This window comes from Saimiri boliviensis, chromosome 11, assembly GCF_048565385.1.
Source record: "Saimiri boliviensis isolate mSaiBol1 chromosome 11, mSaiBol1.pri, whole genome shotgun sequence".
Taxonomy (NCBI): Eukaryota; Metazoa; Chordata; class Mammalia; order Primates; family Cebidae; genus Saimiri; species Saimiri boliviensis.
In genome coordinates this window covers 4,732,202-4,755,081 of record NC_133459.1, presented here as the reverse complement: position 1 = coordinate 4,755,081, position 22,880 = coordinate 4,732,202, and the positions used below count along the sequence as shown (strand labels likewise).

At 58.4% G+C, this 22,880-nt stretch overlaps 1 protein-coding gene across 14 annotated transcripts in view; it reads left to right on the top strand.

Annotated features, from left to right (window-relative positions):
* The window catches only part of NPHP4 (nephrocystin 4), a 140,257-nt gene extending 124,077 nt beyond the window's left edge, over positions 1-16,180 (top strand). For 13 of the 14 annotated variants that reach the window (XM_074379971.1, XM_039473734.2, XM_039473735.2 and 10 more), the window contains 10 exons: positions 934-1,160; positions 1,792-1,978; positions 3,845-3,928; positions 8,438-8,594; positions 9,401-9,486; positions 10,065-10,150; positions 11,229-11,400; positions 11,981-12,160; positions 12,476-12,619; positions 15,603-16,180. In XM_074379971.1, the coding sequence (XP_074236072.1) occupies positions 934-1,160; positions 1,792-1,978; positions 3,845-3,928; positions 8,438-8,594; positions 9,401-9,486; positions 10,065-10,150; positions 11,229-11,400; positions 11,981-12,160; positions 12,476-12,619; positions 15,603-15,743 (1,464 nt within the window). In that variant the 3' untranslated portion in view covers positions 15,744-16,180. Of the gene's footprint in view, positions 1-933; positions 1,161-1,791; positions 1,979-3,844; positions 3,929-8,437; positions 8,595-9,400; positions 9,487-10,064; positions 10,151-11,228; positions 11,401-11,980; positions 12,161-12,475; positions 12,620-15,602 lie in introns of those variants that run through there. The other variant, XM_074379970.1, reaches the window with a different exon arrangement.
* The last annotated feature ends 6,700 nt before the right edge of the window (positions 16,181-22,880 follow it).

Below are 22,880 nucleotides of genomic sequence, written 5' to 3'. Positions count from 1 at the left end.
CTGTCAGAGGTTCCCCTCCTGAAAAGCTCTGATGATAAAATTCTGATGGAAGCCCCAGGTGTGAAAGGCCCAGCTCCAACCCCCCTGCAAAGAACAGCCAAAGCCTTGGATGATGGAAAGTGAATATCCAAAGTCATTTAAGTCAGAAATCAAATTTTGTCCTCGCTTTTTGAGTTAAAGCCTGGAAGCATTCAAGTCAGCCCATCTCTTCTGTATTAGACAGAAGATTCCCGGTGCCCAGCCGCAGTAGCTTCTTGGAGCCACTGAAGCCTGGCCAACTCCCCGGCATCGGGGTGTCCCCTTCCAGGCCTCAGATCTTGCAAGGCAGCCTCCAGTGGGCCTCACTTTTTCTTGTAAGGCCCACAAGAAAAGCCAGTCTCCAGCCTGTAGAACCCATGTGCGCTGGCCAAGCCCTTAAGAGTCCCTGGGCCATCAGAGCAACGGGGTGGCTGAGCCATGCTGAGGCAGCATGCTGGTTGCCCTGACTCTGACCCAGTGTGACCGAGACTCAGCAGGCTGGGGGCATGTCCTCTCCTGGGGGCTCTGGGCCCACACAGTGCTCCCGATGTTGTGTTGGGGACCTGGCTGGTGAGGCCTATCACCAGTCATAGTTTTGAGGCCATTCTTTTCTCTTGTTTGAAACCACCACTTCTGATTCTGCACTGTGCTGGGGGCCAGGCTCGTGGCTGTGAAGGCTCTTGGGAGCAGGCAGGGTGTTGTGTAGCAGATCTCTGTCCAGCACTGCCTGAGATCCATGCCTGGGTGGGGCCGGCCAGTTCCACACAGACCACGTGGTCAAGGAAGGGTATGATGGTGGTGATGCTCCTGGAGGAATGTCCTGTTCTGGTGCCGTGGGTGGTGGGCGGCCAGCAATAGCCCCTCACGGAGGAGAGCGTGCCTGGGACCCTGTCTGCCTTGTCCTCTTGTTCCCAGGCCCAGCAGAGTGTCCGCACACAGCACTTGCGGGACCTACAGGTCATTGCTGCCTACCGGGAACGCATGAAGGCTGAGAGCATCGCCAGCCTGCTTAGCCTATCCATCACCACGGAGCACACGCTTCATGCCACGCTGGGGGTCGCCGAGTTCTTCGAGTTTGTGCTTAAGAACCCCCACAACACACAGCACACAGTGACCGTGGAGATCGACAACCCCGAGCTCAGGTGAGGCCCCAGCAGTGCCCCCGTCACAGATCAACAGCCCTGAGCTCAGGTGAGGCACTGGCAGTGCCCCCTCTTCCCCAGATTGACAGCCCTGAGCTCAGGTGAGGACCTGGCAGTGCCCCCTTCCCCCCAGATCAACAGCCCCAAGCTCAGGTGAGGACCCGGCAGTGCCCCCATCCCTCTCCAGATTGACGGCTGAGCTCAGGTGAGACCCCAGCAGTGCCCCCGTTCCCCCGAGATTGACAGCCCCGAACTCAGGTGAGACCCTGGCAGTGCCCCCATTCCCCACAGATCGACAGCCCAGAGCTCAGCTGAGACCCTGGCAGCACCCCCGTCCCCCTGCCCTGATCAACAGCTGAGCTCAGGTGAGGCCCCAGCAGTGCCCTCATCCCCCTCCAGATAGCACTGAGCTCAGGTGAGGCCCCGGCAGCACCCCCATCCCTCACAGCTTAGATCTGTGTCGGGTGCAGCCAGCACCCCTTCTGAGCTGGCTTGAATTCTGCCCAAGAGCTGAGGTGATTTGATTCCTCTCTCCCACTCTTCTGAGCACTGCTCTCAGTGGGTGGTATGTACCCTCCTGTGGGCCTTCCTGGGAAGAACTGCCCTGATGCCTGGACACTGCCTCCCCCAGCCTCATCGTGGACAGTCAGGAGTGGAGGGACTTGAAGGGTGCGGCTGGCCTGCACACACCGGTGGAGGAGGACATGTTCCACCTGCACGGCAGCCTGGCCCCCCAGCTCTACCTGCGCCCCCACGAGACCGCCCACGTCCCCTTCAAGTTCCAGAGCTTCTCTGCGGGGCCGCTGGCTGTGACGCAGGTGCGGGGGTCAGGTGCACAGAGGGAAGTTGCATTTGGCTGACAACTGTGGGAAATTGAGAATGCTTCCAGTCTCCACCAGTGTCCCTTCTGTGCCTTTGGCAGATGGACCAGCCTTTGGGCTGCTGTCCGCTCCGCTTGGTACTCGACAAGAGCCCCGGCACCTGCACCGAGAGTGGCAGCCTGCCCCTTCTCTTTTCCAGCCTGATGGGTGTCAGGCTGGACCGCTCCTCATTTTCTTTACTAAGTGGATCAGAAGGGCTTTTTAAAGCCCAGTGAATCTAATGGATTGACATTTTCTAGCATCTTCTCTCCAGTTAATGTTGTTTGCTCCCTTCTGACTGCAGCACTGGTTGCCCTATGCAGGGCGCTGTCTTGCAGGCATGTGTGTGGGGAGCATGCACACAGGGGTGTGTGTGCAGGGAAGATAATGTGAGGTGTGCGTGCAGGAGGTGGGTGTGTGAGGTGTGCGTGCAGATGGGTGTGAGATGTGCGTGCAGATGGGTGTGAGGTGTGCGTGCAGGAGGTGGGTGTGAGGTGTGCGTGCAGGAGGGTGTGGGGTGTGCGTGCAGAAGATGGGTGTGAGGTGTGTGCAGGAGAGTGTGAGTTGTGCGTGCAGGAGGTGGGTTTGTGGTGTGTGTGCATGAGGTGGGTGTGTGAGGTGTGCGTGCAGGAGGTGAGTGTGAGGTGTGCGTCCAGGAGGGTGTGGGGTGTGCGTGCAGAAGATGGGTGTGAGGTGTGTGTGCAGGAGGTGGGTGTGTGAGGTGTGTGTGCAGGAGGTGGTGTGGGGTGTACGTGCAGGAGGTGGGTGTGAGGTGTGCGTGCAGGTGGTGTGTCTGTGAGGTGTGCATGCAGGAGGTGGGTCTGTGAGGTGTGCGTTCGGGAGGCTGGAGTCTGAGGTGTGTGTGCAGTTGTGCATGTGGGGGTCTGTGTGAGGTGCGTGTACAGGAGTTGTGCATGTGGGGGTCTGTGTGAGGTGCGTGTGCAGGAGTTGTGCATGTGGGGGTCTGCGAGATGCGTGTGCAGGAGTTGTGCATGTGGGGGTCTGTGTGAGGTGCGTGTGCAGTTGTGCATGTGGGAGTGTGTGAGGTGCGTGTGCAGGAGTTGTGCATGTGGGAGTCTGTGAGGTGTGTGTGCAGGAGTTGTGCATGTGGGGGTCTGTGTGAGGTGCGTGTGCAGGAGTTGTGCATGTGGGGGTCTGTATGAGGTGCGTGTGCAGGAGTTGTGCATGTGGGAGTCTGTGAAGTGCGTGTGCAGGAATTGTGCATGTGGGGGTCTGTGTGAGGTGCATGTGCAGGAGTTGTGCATGTGGAGGTCTGTGCGAGGTGCATGTGCAGGAGTTGTGCATGTGGGGGTCTGTGTGAGGTGCGTGTGCAGGGGTGTGTATGCATGCAGTGTGAGGTGTGTGTGCAGAGGGTGGTGTGTGAGGTACCTGCAGGAGTGTGTCATGCCTGGGTGTGTGAGGCAGGCATGGGGCTTGGAGTGTGTCTTTCAGCTTTTGACCTTTTGGGGTCAGCTCTCTACTGTGATGGTCCTTGCTTAAGGTGGACTGGAGATGTCCCTAGAGGCCCACTCGTAGGGCTTCATGCTGGCTCTTGGGTTGGGCTGTGAGGACAGCAGGTGGGACCTCAGGCCTTTGCCTCAGGCAGAGCCGGGTTTCCACCTGGGATCTGCTGTTCCCCTTGCTCATGGCAGCCTCAGCCTTCTCTGGTGCAGTGAGGCCGGTTGGTGGTGGTTACTGCCCAGAGGGTCAGCGTGAGAGGAGGCTTGTGGCTCCCAGCTGGGTGGCAGTGGTGTCTCTAAGCACAGGTGCTGGTCCCCCAATGATGTTGCCTCCTGACCTTTTCCTGCTGATCGGTTCCCACAGGCCTCTCCTGGATTGAGCAACGAGAAGGGCATGGATGCCATGTCACCTTGGAAGTCCAGCACAGTGCCCACTAAACACGCCAAGGTAAAGCGGAAACAGAGGACAAACTGATCTCGGGGCTTCCCGGGTATTCTCAGGGCCTTGGTGGTCTGACCCTTGCGCCCTTCTCTCCCCTCCTGGAAGGAAGGGCTGGGGCCAGGGCAGGGCAGGGGCGGCGTGGGCCTCGGAATGGCCTTCTCCATGTCCTCGCTGGGCAGGGCAGCTTCGTCCGGGTGCTGGCATAGCCTGCCTGGTGTCTGGCGGGAAATGCCTCCTTGGCAGCTGCCTTCTTGCAGCCTGGGGCCCGTGGTTCCCGTGGTGGCTGCCACAGCCTGCGGCCACTCTGTGAGCCTCACACACAGCATTCGCTGCATGTGCGTGTGTGGTGTGCTTCTTCCTGGAAATAAGATTTAGCCCTTGGTTGCCTCCCTTGCTAAGGGAAGGCTGCATTATAAGCCTTCAGCCGGCTGAGATTCTCAGGGGGAGCTTGAGAAACACTGCTGCGTTATGGCAGTTTCCGAAGGGTTTTTTTAATTTGGTAGAAACATGCCATTTGTAGTAGTTGGGAAGTGAAAAGCAAAATAAAAAAGCCTTGGTCTTTCCGGCACCCTGCCTGGAGAACAGAGTTCAGAGTTGAGCCGTCCCAGCCTGAGGCTGTGGGGTCCCTGCTGTGGAGTCCCTGTGGCCCGAGTCTCACTGGTTGCAGCCTGGCCCCCACCAGCTCTGTCATCAGTGCAAACTTGCTTTATTTTATTTAAATCTGCAACCACAGCTTTGCCTTGGTCTAAGGAATACATCTTTTCTGTATTTAGTGCTTTGGGTTACATCTGAGGCTAATGCTTTTTCCTTACACGTGTGGGAAGTCCTAGCCATCACATCCTGTTGCCAAAACCATTGGGAGGAAAGTCGTCCTCTGCCTGCTTAGGTCTGAATGGCAAGCCTGCAGGTGCATGACCGCAGACAGAGGGACAGGAGGAGAGACGGGCCTCAACGTCATGAGCCTGTGGCAGCATTGAGAAGCTGGCAGCTTGCCGAATGCCCAGAGGTCGAGGTTTCTGTGCCAATGTAGCACAAAGTGGGCCAGGGCCAGGGCCTCTGTGGGAAGGCAGGGACATTCTCTTGTCTTTTTATTCTGTGGGCACGGGCAGTCTGTGACCTTCCTGGAATTTGCAGGACAATTTCACTTTGAAATGGGGGGTTAATGGCAGCTGCATTTTCAGGAGGCTGTGCACTAGTCAGATAAGGGACTTGCAGATAAGATTTCAGGTGTTTTCACCTTAAGATAATCTTTATGTCAAAAATGTGATCTCTTCACATGAATTTGGAGTTCTAGGGGAAATCTAGGTGTTGTATTAGTTTACCCGTAATGACTTCAGGGTGTGTCTGACCGATAAGGACTCTTCTTTTTACCGTGACTGCATGCTGTCATCCTGCCCCCAATCAACGCAGATCTTGGCGTTGTCTGCCTCCAGGGCTGGGTCTTTCTACAGCTGGTGTGTTTGGTTCAGGACTGCTGTCCTCCTTGGGTGTTCCACCTCTGGAGTGGCTTAGTGGGGAGACTGCATCCTTTACGAAGGCCACCCACAGAGCATGCTGGCTGGCACCGTGCTCAGGTGCTGACGGCCTGATGCTGCTGTTGTAAAGTCTCCCTGCCATTCTCCCGGTGAGTTTTCTACAAATGAGAACTTTTCCTATCAGCAGTTTGGTTACCTGAAACATTTGTACTGGCAAGTGAGGGTGAATGTTAGACTCATTCCCTTTATTTATCCATTTTCAAATAAATGAGCTGCATCCTAGCAGCCTCCAGAGACGGTCCATGTTTGTGGCGTCTCATGATGGACAGCTGGGTTTTATATTTCTATTTCTCATCCCATGGCAGGCACTCTTAGATGCTGGAACTGCCCTCTTTCTGGCCACCACCATCCTTTTCAAGTTAACTCTGTGCCTTTTTCATAAAGAGTAGTTACTTTAAATAATTTTGAACTTCGGAAGAAGTTACAGGAAAAGTGCAGAGAATCCCCACATGCGGTTTCCCCAGACGTCCCGGCCGCTGACCTTTGCCACGTTTGCCTTGCCGTTCTCTGCTTATGCATTTTTTCTGAACAGCTTGAGAATAAATGATCAAGGAATGGCCCTTAATCATGACACTTCAGGCTGAGTTGAAGTCATCAACTGTCTTGAAAATGAGTCCACTCTCCTCGGTGACCAAAGCAGAATCATGAAATTATGGGAAGGACGCTCCTCTTCTGTCCTCACAGGCCCCATTCACATTCACAAAGGTCCCGGTACTTGACGGACTGCCCACCCAGTGGCCCTGGCCAGCCTGCTGCCCACGGAGTCCTTCTGGCATGGCTGCAGCCATTCAGAAGTGCGCAGATGCTTTTCCTGCAGCGCACCCAGTGGGGCCGGTCTGGTGTTTGCTTCGGTTAGACCCAGATTATGCCTTTGGGGCAGGGACTCTGCAGATACTTGCTGTGTCCTCTCAGAACTTCATACTGGGAGGGACACAATGTTGCTTTGTCCTGTTACTGGTGATTCCTTTTTCATTCAGTTCAGATGGCATCTGCCATACTCTTTTCCTGTAATAATCAAGAAATGTTTTGTGTTTAGTAATTAGCAACGAGTAAGTATCTTGTCGGGAGATACTGAGGCCATTCAGATGCCCTGTTCTTCATCAGACTTTATGCACTAGGTCTCACTGTGCACTGGTGGCCTGGCCCAAGTCAGTATCAGGATGCTTGCCTGCCATGGGTTTTCACATTCCATCATTCCTTTTCTGTTGATCACTGGCATTTTAAGTAAGGTAGAGCTGGGCCTTTACCTCATTCACATAGTTATTTTTTATATCCTTCTGAATAGTGAATTTCTGTTTTACTCATTTTGTTATTTTGTTGCTGATATTCATATTGTCCCCAACTAACGAGGGGTAGCCCCTTCAGGCCAGCTCCTGTGTCCTGTTGATTCATCCCTGTCCTCCTCCGAGTCCTTCCTTATTGCCAGCACAGCAAGATGCCCCAGGCTCAGCATGCATTTCCGGAATGTCAGCCATTTAGCTAAGGTTCCTTTGGGTGGAGAATGATATTTAGAAACCAAGATGTGAGTGCTAGATGTTCTCAGTACTACTGGGATGTCACTGCCGCTAGTCCCTCTTAGCAGAGAGACCTAAGAGGTATGTGCCTGCATGTACAGATGCAGACATAGACATATGTGCATAGCATGCATATATGACATGTAGATATCTATGTGTGCACATGTATGTGTGTGTATGTGCACAGACTGTTTCTGTGTGTGTTGAAGACCATGAGTTCGTGCCAGTTCTTCTAGTACCAGTTAGCATCACAGGTTTCTTTCTGTTGTCTGTTTCCATGTTTGTAATTCCCATTTCTGCTTGTGAGAAACCTGGTTCCCATTTGGTTCACTATATTTACTTATTTGCCTAATTCCTCTGTATATACCGATCTGCTGACCACACTGGCTAAATCCCTTTGGCTACAATACCACTGACCACACTGGCCATCTTTGTGTATATTTCAGAATGTCGGTACCAACCAGGGATAGAGTATTCTCTGTATAGAGGAAGGTTTCTGAGGGTGCTTTTGCCCTTAGGTCCTTTGTGTCCTATGATGTAAATTTACTTAAAGAATTCTCCTTTGGGGAATTACAGCATCAACTTGATAAAAGGTTAGATTTGTTTATTGTTAATACATTGACACGTCCATATATTTTAGTTTAGTTTTTAAAATTAAAAACATTTAAGTAAGACCAAAGTCAAACTATAAAGCAAGACTTATTTGGAAGGATCTTGTTTCCATTCCTGCCCCTGCTCCTTTCTCCTCCTCGGTGTGTGCAGATGTGAAGTGTGTCTGCATGTGTGTGTCTACATGCGTGTGTGCATGCGTGTGTGTGTGTATGTGTGCATGTGCATGTCTCTGTGGGTGTGTATATATCTTGAAATAAACATAGCCTTTGTATCAGTTGTCCAAATTAATACCTTTTTAGACAATATGGTTTTTAATAAGTAATTTTCGAAACCAGGAAAGTTTCTATTTCTAACCCTTTTTGTTTAGGCACAGCCTCTTTTTGTCATCCGGACTCAAAGAGCTCATGCTGATGTGTTTGACCGTGAACTTGACCATGTCACCACCCACCCCAGGACCTCCTGGCCTGACTTGCACATGTGCATGCAGGGTGTTGGGAGGTGGAATCATGGCAGAAGTGTGCGTACTTGAGAGAAATAACAGCAGTGTGGCTGCTCGGGTGCCCTGTGCTGGGTGCTGGTTCAGGCCTTGCTCTGATGCCCTCTGGGTGCCGGCCCGGGCCTTGCTCTGGTCCCCTCTGGGTGCCGGCCTGGGCCTTGCTCTGGTCCCTTCTGGGTGGCACCCACTGCTGCAGACTCAGTCCCTGCCTCTCATGATGCCCGACCTTTCCCCCTCATGGCAGCGGAGGGTGAGTGGGTCATGGCGACAGTGGAGATCCCTGTACTGTCTAAGGAGGGACGAGAAGCTGCCCACGAGCCTCGTGCCCATCCCAACGCTCAGTGTGGCCTCCTCACAGGTCTTGTTCCGAGCAAGTGACGGCAAGCCCATCGCCGTGCTCTGCCTGACCGTGGAACTGCAGCCCCACATGGTGGACCAGGTCTTCCGCTTCTATCACCCGGAGCTCACCTTCCTGAAGAAGGCCATCCGCCTGCCACCCTGGCACACGCTTCCAGGCAGGTCCCACACTGACCCCATGGCCACATGTTGCAGGCTCACCTGTGTGAAGTAGATGTCTCCTGAGGGTGACAGATGACCTCATGACTTCACGCTCTGGTGCTGTTAGAGCAGCACATGGTGCCTAGGGAATTCTGCCTCTTGCCTTTATGGTTTGAGATAGTATCCCTCTTGCTACCTCTGAGATGACCAGGTGTGAATTTGCTGGCTGAGTCCACCCTTCTAAAAATCCCAGCTCTCGTGGCCCAGGTCCAGGTGTGCCTGGAGGAACACCCGCCTCCTCACCTGATGGCCGCAGGTCCGGGTGTGCCTGGAGGAACACCCGCCTCCTCACCTGATGGCCGCAGGTCCGGGTGTGCCTGGAGGAACACCCGCCTCCTCACCTGATGGCCGCAGGTCCGGGTGTGCCTGGAGGAACACCTGCCTCCTCACCTGATGGCCGCAGGTCTGGGTGTGCCTGGAGGAACACCCGCCTCCTCACCTGATGGGCCGCGTGTTTCTGGTAGGCGCCCTTACTGCCGAGTGCAGGCTTCCCTGCTCCAGGGAGCTGTGGCTTCCTTTTTATGACCCCCTTGATTCCCTGAGGAGGTGGCTGAGCTGAGCCGTGGTGGGCTGGACGGGCGGTGTCCATGCAGGGAACACGGTGCTTGGATGCTGTCCTGGGAAAGGTGGCAGTGTCCATTTCCCCATCAGGGGTTTTGCTAAGCACCGTAATAAGCCCGGCCTGTCCTGTAGTGTGTAACAGTGGGGCTGTCCCCACAGGCCTGGGCTGTGGAGAAGACTCTTTGACATTTCCCCACTCCAGGTGCTCAGGTGGGGATGCCTGGTGAGGACCCCCCAGTCCACATTCGCTGCAGCGACCCGAATGTCATCTGTGAGACCCAGCACGTGGTAGGTTGTGTCGTGGCCCCGGCTCAGGCAGATCCTTCCCGGCGAGGCCTTGCTCCCACCGTCTTCCCCGCGGGTCCCTGGGAGCCTCCTCATTTTAGGTTTTCTGCTAAGTGGTTTCTTTCCCAAGGTACTAAAGGGCTATTTTGACATTCTTATGAGAGTTTTACGAGCGGATTTTAATTTTTTCTACTTGTAGATCAGCTCCTTGATCATCTGAATTTAAATTTTAAAAAGGCATGAAGCAAAGTGAATAAAGTAAATGGTAATTAAGGCACTTATTAATTACCATTGTGTAAAGGATAAGGCAATAATTGTGTTATGACCAGTTAGGAAACTGGATAAAATCTCCTGTAGAATCTAATTATTGAGATCCATGTAGAATCAGGAAGCCCGTGATTTTCTCATTGGCAGGGAACAGAATAGTGAATTGAGACTGGTACAGAACGTGAACAGATTCGTTGGGAGGGGCTGGCCCTCCCTTGCGGCATGGACTAGTTGCAGATTTAGGGGCCTGGCTGGGGTCAGCAGAGCCGGGCAGTGGGCCCTGTGTCCTGATGTGCTGCATGTCCGGTTGGCAGGGCCCCGGGGAGCCACGGGACGTGTTTCTGAAGGTAGCTAGTGGTCCGAGCCCGGAGATCAAAGACTTCTTTGTCACCATTTACTCGTAAGTGCACAGGCTTCGGGGGTCTGGGGACTGTGGCAGGGGCGAGGAGGAGGAAGGCCTGGGGCCACTGCCGGATTGAAAGTGGGCTTGGCCCCTTCCTAAACTTGGGGGAGCTACTGGGCCTTTGCTTTGTGAGGCGGGATTCTGCTGTGAGCCGGCGGGGCCTGGGGAAGGCGTCCTCTGTATTCCAGAGGGACACGCGCAAACCGAGAGACTTGGGATGCAGCCCGTGCCCACCAAGGAAAGACACGAGGCAGCCTCTGTCCCCAGACAGCGCCAAGGGCTGCCCAGAAGCCCCTTGTCACTTTCCGCGCTGAGTCTCCAGGCCGAACAGCGTGCATGAAGCTGTGGCCCCTCCTGCGAGGTGGAGGGCTATGGTGGGATGGCCTGCCCCTCTCTCCTCCAGGCTAAATGACCGGCCCCTTCCTCTCCCTTCCTAAGTCCGATTTCCAAGCCCTGTGAGAATCCTTTAAAACTGGTGTGAGCTGGGAGGTTTCCTGCAGTACTTCCGAGGAGGGTATGCCCACCAGAGGGTGAGGGGCCGCGTGGACACGTCTCAGAGTGGCTTCCTCATGGGCCCATGAAGATGCTTCACCCAGTCCTATTTTACTATGAAGCACCAGGCTCTTGGCTCTAAGATGCTAACAGGGGCCTCTGTGCTCAGGCTGGCGTCACCTCCAGCTCTGCTCTCTCTCCTGTGTGGCACTGCCCTTGGCTTTGCCTCAGAACCCTTATTGGGGGTGACCACTTGTCCAGGATGTGTGTTTGGCCAAAGCGTGCCTTCTCATTTGTTTGACATGTGATTCCTAAGCACTCTTGTGCCAGGTGGCATCCTGGGTACTGACAAGTGGGGGCATCAGTCAGCCCTGCTGTGCCCTGAGAGCCTCTGCTGTAGGTGGGAGGTGGGCAGCCAGGGGTGGAGCCAGCAGGCCCCAGCTCTGCCTGCCCGGGGCCGTCCTCTGGGGCGTTCCCTGCACAGCCTTCCTGCTGCCCGTGCTCCTGGCAGCCCTTGTCAGCCTCTCACGGGTTGGTGCTGCATCCTCAGGGACAAGTGCAGATAGCTCCTGTCCTACTGCAGGGATCGCTGGCTGGCGGTGCCTACACAGACGTGGCAGGTGTACCTCCACTCCCTGCAGCGTGTGGATGTCTCCTGCATCACAGGCCAGCTGACCCGCCTGTCCCTTGTCCTTCGGGGGACGAAGACAGTGAGGAAAGTGAGAGCTTTCACCTCGCACCCCCAGGAGCTGAAGGTACGGCCTCTTTGGGGGCTCTTCTGAGCCTCTTCCCAACCCCAGCCTGGAGATGGGTGGCGGGCATTCCGTGCAGCACAGTGGGTGGTCCCGATGGCAGCTTTCATGGCGCCTCCAGCACTCAGAGGCTGTCAGCAGAGGCTTCCTAGCAGTCGCCTTTCATTAGATGTGCCATTGTGGGGTGAGTGACGTACACACCAACTCCCAAAGGCCAGTGTTCAGAATTCCTGGAAGGTAAACAGTGGCAGGAGCTCTGGTGTTAATGAAGCCACAGTTAGACGGGGTGGGCAGGCCCCAGGTCCCACCAGCTGGCCAGGGTTTTAAGCCCAAGATGGCTTCGGTTCTCCCTATGCGGAGGCAGCGCTGAGGGAACAGTCACCACGTGGGAGGACAGACTTCCCGGTGCAGACCCGAGCCACGGCCACAGTGATGCAAGGTTGGGTTGTGGCTTCAGATTTGGCTGCCCCTGAGCCGCCCGTCACCCTGGGCTCCCCTGGCTGCCGGGGCTGTAGGCACCCGGGAGCCTCTGTTTGCACACCGGGAAACGCTCTGTCCTGACCCACGTCTCTTGCTCTTAAAGACGGACCCCAAAGGTGTCTTTGTGCTGCCACCTCGAGGGGTGCAGGACCTGCATGTTGGCGTGAGGCCTCTCAGGGCTGGCAGCCGCTTCATCCACCTTAACCTGGTGGACGTGGATTGTCACCAGCTGGTGGCCTCCTGGCTCGTGTGCCTCTCCTGCCGCCAGCCGCTCATCTCCAAGGTATGTATGTGTGACAGGCGCAGGCTGAGGGCACAGGGGCTCAATACCAAGGCACTGCAGGACCCCTACCTCGGCCCTGTGACTTGGCCACCTGACCCAGGGGTCTGACCCCGCAGGGCTGAGTGCACAAGTGTTCGCTCCTGTGCTGTCTGTCTCCCGGATGGAAGCTCCAGAGAGCATCTGCCTTATCCCTGTGGGGTCCCCCGTGTCTGGGGTCAGGCATGGTGCACAGTAGGCTCAGGGGATACTTGGAGAAGGGGCCAGTGGCTGCATCTGCGAGTGGCTACAGCGTCTCCCTGTCCCCTCCCTCCACAGGCCTTTGAGATCATGTTGGCTGCGGGTGAAGGGAAGGGCGTCAACAAGAGTATCACCTACACCAACCCCTACCCCTCCCGGAGAACGTTCCACCTGCACAGCGACCACCCGGAGCTGCTGCGGTTCAGGGAGGACTCCTTCCAGGTGCGGGGGCTGTGCGTGGGACTCCCAGGGAGGCCCGGGGTTCAGGGAGGACTCCTTCCAGGTGCGGGGGCTGTGCGTGGGACTCCCAGGGAGGCCCGGGGTTCAGGGAGGACTCCTTCCAGGTGCGGGGGCTGTGCGTGGGACTCCCAGGGAGGCCCGGGGTTCAGGGAGGACTCCTTCCAGGTGCGGGGGCTGTGCGTGGGACTCCCAGGGAGGCCCGGGGTTCAGGGAGGACTCCTTCCAGGTGCGGGGGCTGTGCGTGGGACTCCCAGGGAGGCCCGGGGTTCAGGGAGGACTCCTTCCAGGTGCGGGGGCTGTGCGTGGGACTCCCAGGGAGGCCCGGGGTTCAGGGAGGATTCCTTCCAGGTGCGGGGGCTGTGCGTGGGACTCCCAGGGAGGCCCGGGGTTCAGGGAGGACTCCTTCCAGGTGCGGGGGCTGTGCGTGGGACTCCCAGGGAGGCCCGGGGTTCAGGGAGGACTCCTTCCGGGTGCGGGGGCTGTGCGTGGGACTCCCAGGGAGGCCCGGGGTTCAGGGAGGACTCCTTCCAGGTGCGGGGGCTGTGCGTGGGACTCCCAGGGAGGCCCGGGGTTCAGGGAGGACTCCTTCCAGGTGCGGTGGGCTGTGCGTGGGACTCCCAGGGAGGCCCGGGGTTCAGGGAGGACTCCTTCCAGGTGCGGTGGGCTGTGTGTGGGACTCCCAGGGAGGCCCGGGGTTCAGGGAGGATTCCTTCCAGGTGCGGGGGCTGTGCGTGGGACTCCCAGGGAGGCCCGGGGTTCAGGGAGGACTCCTTCCAGGTGCGGGGGCTGTGCGTGGGACTCCCAGGGAGGCCCGGGGTTCAGGGAGGACTCCTTCCAGGTGCGGGGGCTGTGCGTGGGACTCCCAGGGAGGCCCGGGGTTCAGGGAGGACTCCTTCCAGGTGCGGGGGCTGTGCGTGGGACTCCCAGGGAGGCCCGGGGTTCAGGGAGGACTCCTTCCGGGTGCGGGGGCTGTGCGTGGGACTCCCAGGGAGGCCCGGGGTTCAGGGAGGACTCCTTCCGGGTGCGGGGGCTGTGCGTGGGACTCCCAGGGAGGCCCGGGGTTCAGGGAGGACTCCTTCCAGGTGCGGGGGCTGTGCGTGGGACTCCCAGGGAGGCCCGGGGTTCAGGGAGGACTCCTTCCAGGTGCGGTGGGCTGTGCGTGGGACTCCCAGGGAGGCCCGGGGTTCAGGGAGGACTCCTTCCAGGTGCGGGGGCTGTGCGTGGGACTCCCAGGGAGGCCCGGGGTTCAGGGAGGACTCCTTCCAGGTGCGGTGGGCTGTGCGTGGGACTCCCAGGGAGGCCCGGGGTTCAGGGAGGACTCCTTCCAGGTGCGGTGGGCTGTGCGTGGGACTCCCAGGGAGGCCCGGGGTTCAGGGAGGACTCCTTCCAGGTGCGGGGGCTGTGCGTGGGACTCCCAGGGAGGCCCGGGGTTCAGGGAGGACTCCTTCCAGGTGCGGTGGGCTGTGCGTGGGACTCCCAGGGAGGCCCGGGGTTCAGGGAGGACTCCTTCCAGGTGCGGGGGCTGTGCGTGGGACTCCCAGGGAGGCCCGGGGTTCAGGGAGGACTCCTTCCAGGTGCGGGGGCTGTGCGTGGGACTCCCAGGGAGGCCCGGGGTTCAGGGAGGATTCTTTCCAGGTGCGGTGGGCTGTGCGTGGGACTCCCAGGGAGGCCCGGGGTTCAGGGAGGACTCCTTCCAGGTGCGGGGGCTGTGCGTGGGACTCCCAGGGAGGCCCGGGGTTCAGGGAGGACTCCTTCCAGGTGCGGGGGCTGTGCGTGGGACTCCCAGGGAGGCCCGGGGTTCAGGGAGGACTCCTTCCAGGTGCGGGGGCTGTGCGTGGGACTCCCAGGGAGGCCCGGGGTTCAGGGAGGACTCCTTCCAGGTGCGGTGGGCTGTGCGTGGGACTCCCAGGGAGGCCCGGGGTTCAGGGAGGACTCCTTCCAGGTGCGGGGGCTGTGCGTGGGACTCCCAGGGAGGCCCGGGGTTCAGGGAGGACTCCTTCCAGGTGCGGTGGGCTGTGCGTGGGACTCCCAGGGAGGCCCGGGGTTCAGGGAGGACTCCTTCCAGGTGCGGGGGCTGTGCGTGGGACTCCCAGGGAGGCCCGGGGTTCAGGGAGGACTCCTTCCAGGTGCGGGGGCTGTGCGTGGGACTCCCAGGGAGGCCCGGGGTTCAGGGAGGATTCTTTCCAGGTGCGGTGGGCTGTGCGTGGGACTCCCAGGGAGGCCCGGGGTTCAGGGAGGACTCCTTCCAGGTGCGGGGGCTGTGCGTGGGACTCCCAGGGAGGCCCGGGGTTCAGGGAGGACTCCTTCCAGGTGCGGGGGCTGTGCGTGGGACTCCCAGGGAGGCCCGGGGTTCAGGGAGGACTCCTTCCAGGTGCGGGGGCTGTGCGTGGGACTCCCAGGGAGGCCCGGGGTTCAGGGAGGATTCTTTCCAGGTGCGGTGGGCTGTGTGTGGGACTCCCAGGGAGGCCCGGGGTTCAGGGAGGACTCTTTCCGGGTGCGGTGGGCTGTGCGTGGGACTCCTAGGGAAGGCCCGGGGACCTGAATGGAGGGCCTGCATTTAGGAGTGAGTTCCTCGAATCAACAGCAGTCTTCCAAAAGCCCCAGGGCGGTGACACGTGCCATCCCATACTTGGGTGGCCCATTGTTTTTTTAGTAGGTGGAGATTCAGCAAAGTTTCTTCTGAGCATGGGACAGGGCGGTGTGCCTGGGGCTTTTCACAGTAATGTTAGTTTAGATCGAAAATGAATGTGTCTCCATTACGCACAACACGTCACCTTGGCTGAGCACCTAGGCTGTCCTGATCCTTGTCCTGGGCGCTGAAGTCAAAGGCAGGCCTTGGATGCACTTGAAGGGCTCCCGGGCCCTTGTCAGCTCCCCTGGGAAATACAGGACCTTACGGAGAGGCTGCCGGGGAGAGCGCAGGATGGCCCGGGGTAGATGCTGGGATTTGGACGCTTGCCTCCAGGTTGGGGGTGGAGAGACCTACACCATCGGCATGCAGTTCGCGCCTAGTCGGAGAGCTGGGGAGGAGGAGATCCTGATCTACATCAACGACCATGAGGACAAAAATGAAGAGGCGTTTTGCGTGAAGGTCATCTACCAGTGAGGGCTTGAGGGCGGCGGCCTCCCTGCCAGCCCTGCTGGGATCCGTCTGTGCCCCTGCTGCTCTGCGGGCCGCCCTCTCTGCCTCTGCGTAGCCTCTGACCTCAGGGCCCACCGGGCTGACCTGTGCACGTGGCGGAGGAAGCAGAGACCGTAGCACCTGCGTGCAGTGTCGCTGCTGCCAACACCCAGCAGTCCTGGGTTCCGTGAGCATGAATTTGTGGCAGCGGCCCTGGCTCTGGTGCTGCAATGCACGCACGTGGGACCCACGTTATTTCTGTTGCTCAAAATATATTTTATGAATCATTCTAAGTGACAAAATCATGTTTTTCTTACTGGATTTTGTACACACATAATCTGTTATTTGCTATGCAATATTTTATGCTGGTGTTATATCTTTTTTAAATTGTTGAACAAGATACTAAACTTTTACACGCCTTCCCTTGGCAGTTTTCTTGATTGTTCTCTGCTGGCGCAGTGTTAGAGGCTTTCTGTCTACAGCACGAGGCTGGCTTCTCCAGCCAGGTGGCCCAGGCCCTGCGCCCTCACGGAGAGGCCACTCAAGCCTGACCCAGGTGGGGGCTGAGACTGCGGCTCTGAGTTGGCAGAGGTCGGGGTGTGCATGTGCGGGGGCTGAGGGTCCCCTGCCTGAGTGGAGGGCGGGCCGCACCCAGCAGCGGTTGCAGAAAGCGCACGGCCTGCTGGCTTTTGCAGTGAGGCACAGTCCTCGTTTGTGGATGTCAGTCTCGGCAGGTGGCCTCTGCTGCCTCTGCATGCTCTGATCCTGATGCAGTCACTGTCCCCAGAGAGAAATTTCACAGGCACTGTAGTTGGACCCTGAAGGTCAGAGCTGTGGCCTTTTCCTGCGTCCGTGCCAGGGGCAGATGGTGAGTGGAGACACCTCCCTGGGCAATGTGTGTGTAGCTGAGTGCTGCTTCTCAAGAGACATGCTGCCATCCCTTCCCACAGACTGTGTGGCTGGACAGGATTGGCCAACACAGTTTTCTTTTGAGAGAGTTGGATTTTCTCATAGGCAGGCGCTAGTGCTGAGTCCTAGGCAAGGGAACAACTTTCAGAAGTCCAGTCCTCATGGAAGAGGCTCCTGGAGATCCAGGAAGTCACCTACCGGTTCCATCCAGCCCTGCCCTGTGGGGGAGAGTCTGACGAGCCCTACAGATTGGGCCCAGTGTCCGGCCTGTGCTTGCCGGATGCCCATGCAGAAGCAGGAGCTGCAGCAGCGAAGGAGATCCATCGACGGGCTCGAAAACCTCCTGCGGACGTGTCCGTGTAGCTTTTGCAAAGCTGCAGTCTCCCTTCTTCAGAGTGCCCTAAGGTGACATTAGGGCTGCTGGTGACATCCATTACAGACCACGGCAGTCATTGGTTCACTCCTCACTCCTTCATCTGGTACCACATGCCACCTGTGGTCTCCACCCTCTCACAGGCTCAGGAAAGTAGGGAAGGCGCACGGTGCCCGGGGCGCTCAGCTTGGAGTGGGAAGGAAGACGTGCAGCCTCCCACGGAGGATGGAGGTTGGCAAGGCTTCCCACAAGTGGGACTGCGTGGGTAAATAGGGGAGGGGAGGCCTCCTGGGCCGAGGTCTGTGAAAGCTGAGGCCCAAGGTTGGGGGCACGGTGTGCCCAGGGCCCCGAGGAAGGCTGCCAGGCTGGAGGCCAGGCTGAGAAGCTATCCCGGATGCAAAATAAGGTCCTTCAAGGCCACGAGGAGGACTTTTATCTGGGTCAAAAAGCATCAGTAAGCCTTTGAGAGGTTTGATGTGAGGATGGGTGTGGGGATGTGATCATATTTGCATTTGGGTGAGATGAGGCAATGATGTGGAGAGTTACCTGGAGTGGGCCCAGACGCAGGCAGCGAGAGGAGAGGCTGCTGCGGTAGTCGGGAGGCAGAAGATGGGGGAATGGACAGAAGGGGCTACTTTTTTTTTCCAGCTCTGAGTGGTTGAAAATCCAAAATAACACTGTCCTAAACAAGACGGCCATGAATTTCTCTCAAATTTAAAAATCCAGGTAGCTCGTGTAGGGCTGGCGTGGAGCTCTGCCATCACTGTACGCCTGTCTTTTTCTTACTGTTGTGCTGTTCTAAACACGTTACTCTCGCCTTGTATCCCAAGATGGCTGCTGCAGCCCCTGCCATCACCGCTCCATTCCAGTCAGTGGGAAGCTGGGGTGAGGGGCGTAAAGTTACTTTCTGGGAGCTGGAGCCACTTCTCTGCATGCATCCCTGCATTTGGTACCTGTGGTTGTCTAGGTTGGCCTCTGCCCACGCCAGAGCTGGCTTGGAAAGACTGAAGGAGCAGGGCAGAGGCTGGACTCCAGGGGAAGGAGTTATTTTAGGCGTTCCTGTGTCTTTTCAGCATGTGCCTGTGCGGGGTAATGATCTCTCTCTGGCTTCTCTCTGTCATCATCTGGGTTGGGGTGCTCCACGCCGCTTTCTCTTGAAGGCAGCCTGAGTTTGCATGCCTGTCTTGGGGCAAACACTGAACAGCCAGGGATCCCAGCTTGTCCACACTCTGTGCTGGCCTCAATGTTTGCAGCCACAATACAGAGCTGTCTCTTATAGTCAGATGTCCAGGACTGTGGTCACAGGGTCACCCGGCCAGAGCCTCTGAGCAAGCCGGGTGCATGGCCACTTCGCTTGCAGCTCTGTGTGAAGCAAGTGCAGCTGCGATTTGCTGGGTCTTGTCACTGCAGGCACCCCCTGGGTGGCCCACACATTCCCTGTCCCTCCACCCATTCCCTATCCGCCCCACCCATTCCCTGTCTGCCCACCCATTCCCTGTCCCCCCACCCATTCCCTGTCTGCCCACCCATTCCCTGTCCCCCCACCCATTCCCTGTCCGCCCACCCATTCTCTGTACCCCCACCCATTCCCTGTCCCCTCACCCATTCCCTGTCCGCCCCACCCATTCCCTGTCCCCCCACCCATTCCCTGTCTGCCCACCCATTCCCTGTCCCCCCACCCATTCCCTGTCCCCTCACCCATTCCCTGTCCGCCCCACCCATTCCCTGTCCCCCCACCCATTCCCTGTCCCCCCACCCATTCCCTGTCCGCCCCATCTGGCTCTCGCCCTGCTCCTGCTGTTCCTGGCCTCGCCATTCTAGGGCAAGGCCTGCCCTGCTAGCCTGCCGCCTCCACAGTGCTGCTCCGCACTCATGAAGGATCCAGGGAATGGTGGCCACTGATGAGGGCTGAGTCGTGCGGGCGGGAGCCTCAGGCGGGATCCCAATAGGTGCCTTTAAAGTAATGTTGATGGATGTGATTATGAAGTTGCTATGTCCCATCTGTTCCCGCGTCTCGCTGGGCAGGGTGACCGGGACCGTTTTATCTTCCCCTCAGAAAACCTCGGCCAGGTACCTCGTACTGCAGGGGAGGCAGGGTCCTCGCTGCTCAGACGTGAGGCCTGAGCCCAGGTGAGCCAGGGAGGACTCGGGTGCTGGAGAATTAGGTGGACGAGGCAGGCGGGCCGGGGGCTGGGTCGCTTTCCCAGGCCCCTGGGCTGTTGGGCTGCAGGTCAATGAGAGGGCCTGGGCCAGGTGCCCCCGCATGCTACAGAAGCCACCCCAGCACTCTGATTTGCAGGACCCCACTCGCCTCAGGCAGGGATGTGCTTAGAGCCGTTGGTCCCACGGCCACATCTGTGGGCAGACAGTAGGGTGGGAGTGAAAGGTGTGCTCTGTGGGGACAGTGGATGCCATGGGTGACCAAGGCAGGTGACTTCTTGAGATGGTGGATAAGCAAGTGGGTCCTTCTGTGTTCCTAAAAGGTCTCTCCACCCTGCAGATGAGGGCACGGGTGGGATAAAGGTGACCCCTCCCTAAAGGTGGCAACCCTTGTTCTCTGCCATTTTCAGCGTGGGTCACATTCCTCAGCTCCTCACAGCTGTGGGAGGAGGTTGGGATTTGGAGCCTGTCAGAGAGGGCGCCCGTGCTTTCCTGGGCCGCCTTCATCTCTGCTGTGGCCACGCTGAGGCTGCCTCCTGCACTTCAGTCCAGCTCCTGCCTGAGGCGCTGGCAAACCCTAGACAGGCTCATCCTGCTGGGCCGGCCCAGCTCCGAGGAGGCACGCACGCACTCATGCAGCCCTGGCGCCTCCTAAAGGTGTGGGGGCCCTGAAGGCCTCATTAGAGGCCTGATCGCCACTGCTCTCCTGGCCAAGCAGGGTTTGGTGGTGGGGGGCGGTGGGGGGCACCTTCACCTCCGCCTCCTCCATTTCCGGATGCACCCAAGAGCTGGCTGCCTCCCCTTCCCCTGCAGAGAGATGGTGCCTATCCTTCCTCAGGGGCCTGCTCTTTAGTCAGGTGGGTTTTCCCCCTGGAAGATCAGGGAGTGGCTGCTTTTCCTGGAGAGGCGGATCCCCGAGTCCATTCTGTCCTTGCACAGCGGAGGGGCCTGCTGCGCTCCCTGCCCATGTGTGGTCTGTACAGCAGGGACTCAGAAGGGCCCTTCAGCTGCTCTGCTGCCCCACGAGGTAACAACAGAGAGCTGGCCGAGCCTGCGGGGCTCCTGCCGGCATGAGGTGCTTCAGTGACAACGGCCACCAACCTGGCCTGCCGGGCTCTCACGTCTGGATTGTCACCACCACAGCGAAGGAGGGAACCCAGCACCAGATGCAAGAGGCGCCCCCACTCTTGAGGAGCAGGTGGTGTGTGCCTTTCTGGGTGGGACCACGCTGGCCCGTGGGCTGGAGGATGCAGGGCCATCCCTCGAGCCCATGATGAGGGCATGGCCTGGCCTTTGGCGAGAGATGCCGTCAGCCGTGTGGCCCCGTTTGCCACATGCGCTTCACACCCTCATTCGACTCAAGAGGGACAGAGCACTCCCCTGGCTGGGAGAGAGGGACGCCGCCTGCCCCAGCGCCTGGCTTTCTCAGGGACCCAGACGATCATGCAAGAACCCATCATGGTCTGCCAGGTGGTGCTGAGGGTCTGGGAGGGGAGCAGGGTGAGGCTGTGAAGAGGGGCTTTAGCTCAGAGGAGGAGGTCGGGCCTCTAAGCAGGTGGCAGCTGAGGACAGGGTGGCAGGGGCCCTGCAAAGGGGCAGTGGGGCCAGGAAGGGTGGGGGAGGCTGGGGAGGAGCCTGCAAGAGCTGTGCCAGGGCAGGGGGTCATATGGCCAGGGGAGGAGCTAGTGGGCTGGGGGTGGACAGGTGCCCTGTCCTGTGAGTCCCTGGCCTTGATCCCGGCCACTGGTCCATGTGGAGCGCAGTCCTCGTGGGGGCGGTGATGCCGAGGGCTGGATGCTGTGGCTCCCCCCGCACTCCTGGCCCCCTCTCACTGGGCCTGGAGCTCCCACTCGTCAGTGTTCATGGCCCATGTGCCTCTTGCTGGCTCCCTGAGGCTGGGTTGGAGCCTGAGACCGCTCCATAGCTGCCCACCCCAAAGGACTCCTTCTGCCCTGGGTGGGGTGGCCTGAGGGCTTGGGCCAGCCAGTGAGGACCCCATGCCTTCCTCCCCCTGCTGGCCTCGAGGTGGGTGTGATCCTGAGTGTCCCCTGGCCTTCCACAAGAAGAGGCGTCCCAGGAGGGGTCTATTCTGCTGGACATATACCCCAGGTTGAGCCTGCTGCATGTTCTGGGTCGTACACCCCGGCCTTGTCCCTTCCTTTATAAACTCAGAATGTCCTGTGCCGACGCCTGAGGCGTGAACTGGCGTGCTCACTCACTACCGCCTCCCCTCTTGCCAGGCGCAGGTCCGGCTGGGCAGAGCCGAGATGCCCACATGGAAGCTGGCCCTGCCTGCAGTTCTTGCCCTCAGGGACAGGGGTGCCTGGGACCAACCCCGATGAGGTTGCCACGCTGAGCTGCTGCCTTCTCCATGCAAAGCTGGGTGCCTTTCAGAGGGTCCCTTATCATTCCCATCACGAGCATTTCTCAGCTGTGATTTCGTTTCTCGCCCGATCCTCCCTCCTCCCACCCCTGTTGAAAGTTCCTTTTCGCTAAATGGAGTCAAATGCAAGCCTGACGCTCTGCTTTGCATTTCTGATGTCTGATAATGGTTTAATGCTATGTTTGTCTGTATTTAGAAATGAATTAAGGCACTTTTGAAAATTGTTGCCTCAGGTTCTTAGAGGGTGGGGAAAGAGCCATTATGCTTCCCTGATGGCTGCGTTTTCTCCCATGGACGAGGCGCTGCGGCCCAGTAGCCCTGGGTAGCACTTACCGGGAGGTGCGCTGAGGCCTTGACAGAGAGAGGCAGAGCGGGCTGAGGAGCGGCTGGTGGCCTGCCCATGAGAAGTACTCGGGTGGGTCGCTGTCTTGTGTTGTGCCCGAGCACAGTGGGGTCTCCCTGGCCCCATACAGGACACCACCCTACAGATGGGAAATGAAGAACGTAGACCCTTCCTGCCCAGTGGGCGCCCACACTCCACCTGCCACAATCTGCTGGTGACGCCACATGGGCCCCACTGGCTCTCCTGACCCCAAACCAAAGCCACACCTGAGCGGGTCCACAGAGGCTGCGCAGGGCCTGGGAGCTTCTCTGCAGGTCGGGCAGATCCACCTGGGACCAGGCCCCTGGGTTTCAGCGTGCCCCTCGCCTCTCCAAGGGGGCCTGGGAAGCCCCTGCCATCTGGAGAATGGATGATAAGGAACAGTCACCCTAACCTCAGGAGTACTGTCCCTGCAAAACTCATGGACACTCAGAACCTCAGAATCTGGCAGTTTGGGAAGAGGGTCTTTGCAGATGTAATAAAGCGGGGGCTGGAGACAAAGACATGCTGATTAGGGTGACCCTAAATGCAGGGAGAGTGTCCTTATGGGACAGAAAGGGACACATGGAGATCGTCCCATGGTGACAGAAGCAGAGGCTGGAGGGAGCCACAAGCCAGGGATTACCAGAGCCACAGAAGCTGGAGACACCTGGGCTAGGTTCTCCCTCGGAGCCTCCAGAGGGTACCTGCCCTGCCCTCATCTTGATCTCAGCCCTCTGGCTGCCAGAGCGGTGGGGGAATAACTTGCTGTTGCTTTGAGTCTCCAAGTTTGCAGCAGTTACTACAGCAGCCTCAGGCAGCGGACACAGGAGTTGTGGGACCCACAGCTCCCTGGAGGCCATAAATATTCCTGTAACTGGCAAATCCAGGTCCCTAGTCCTGAGGAGGGGAGGTCTGATGTGAGTCTAAGGAGTG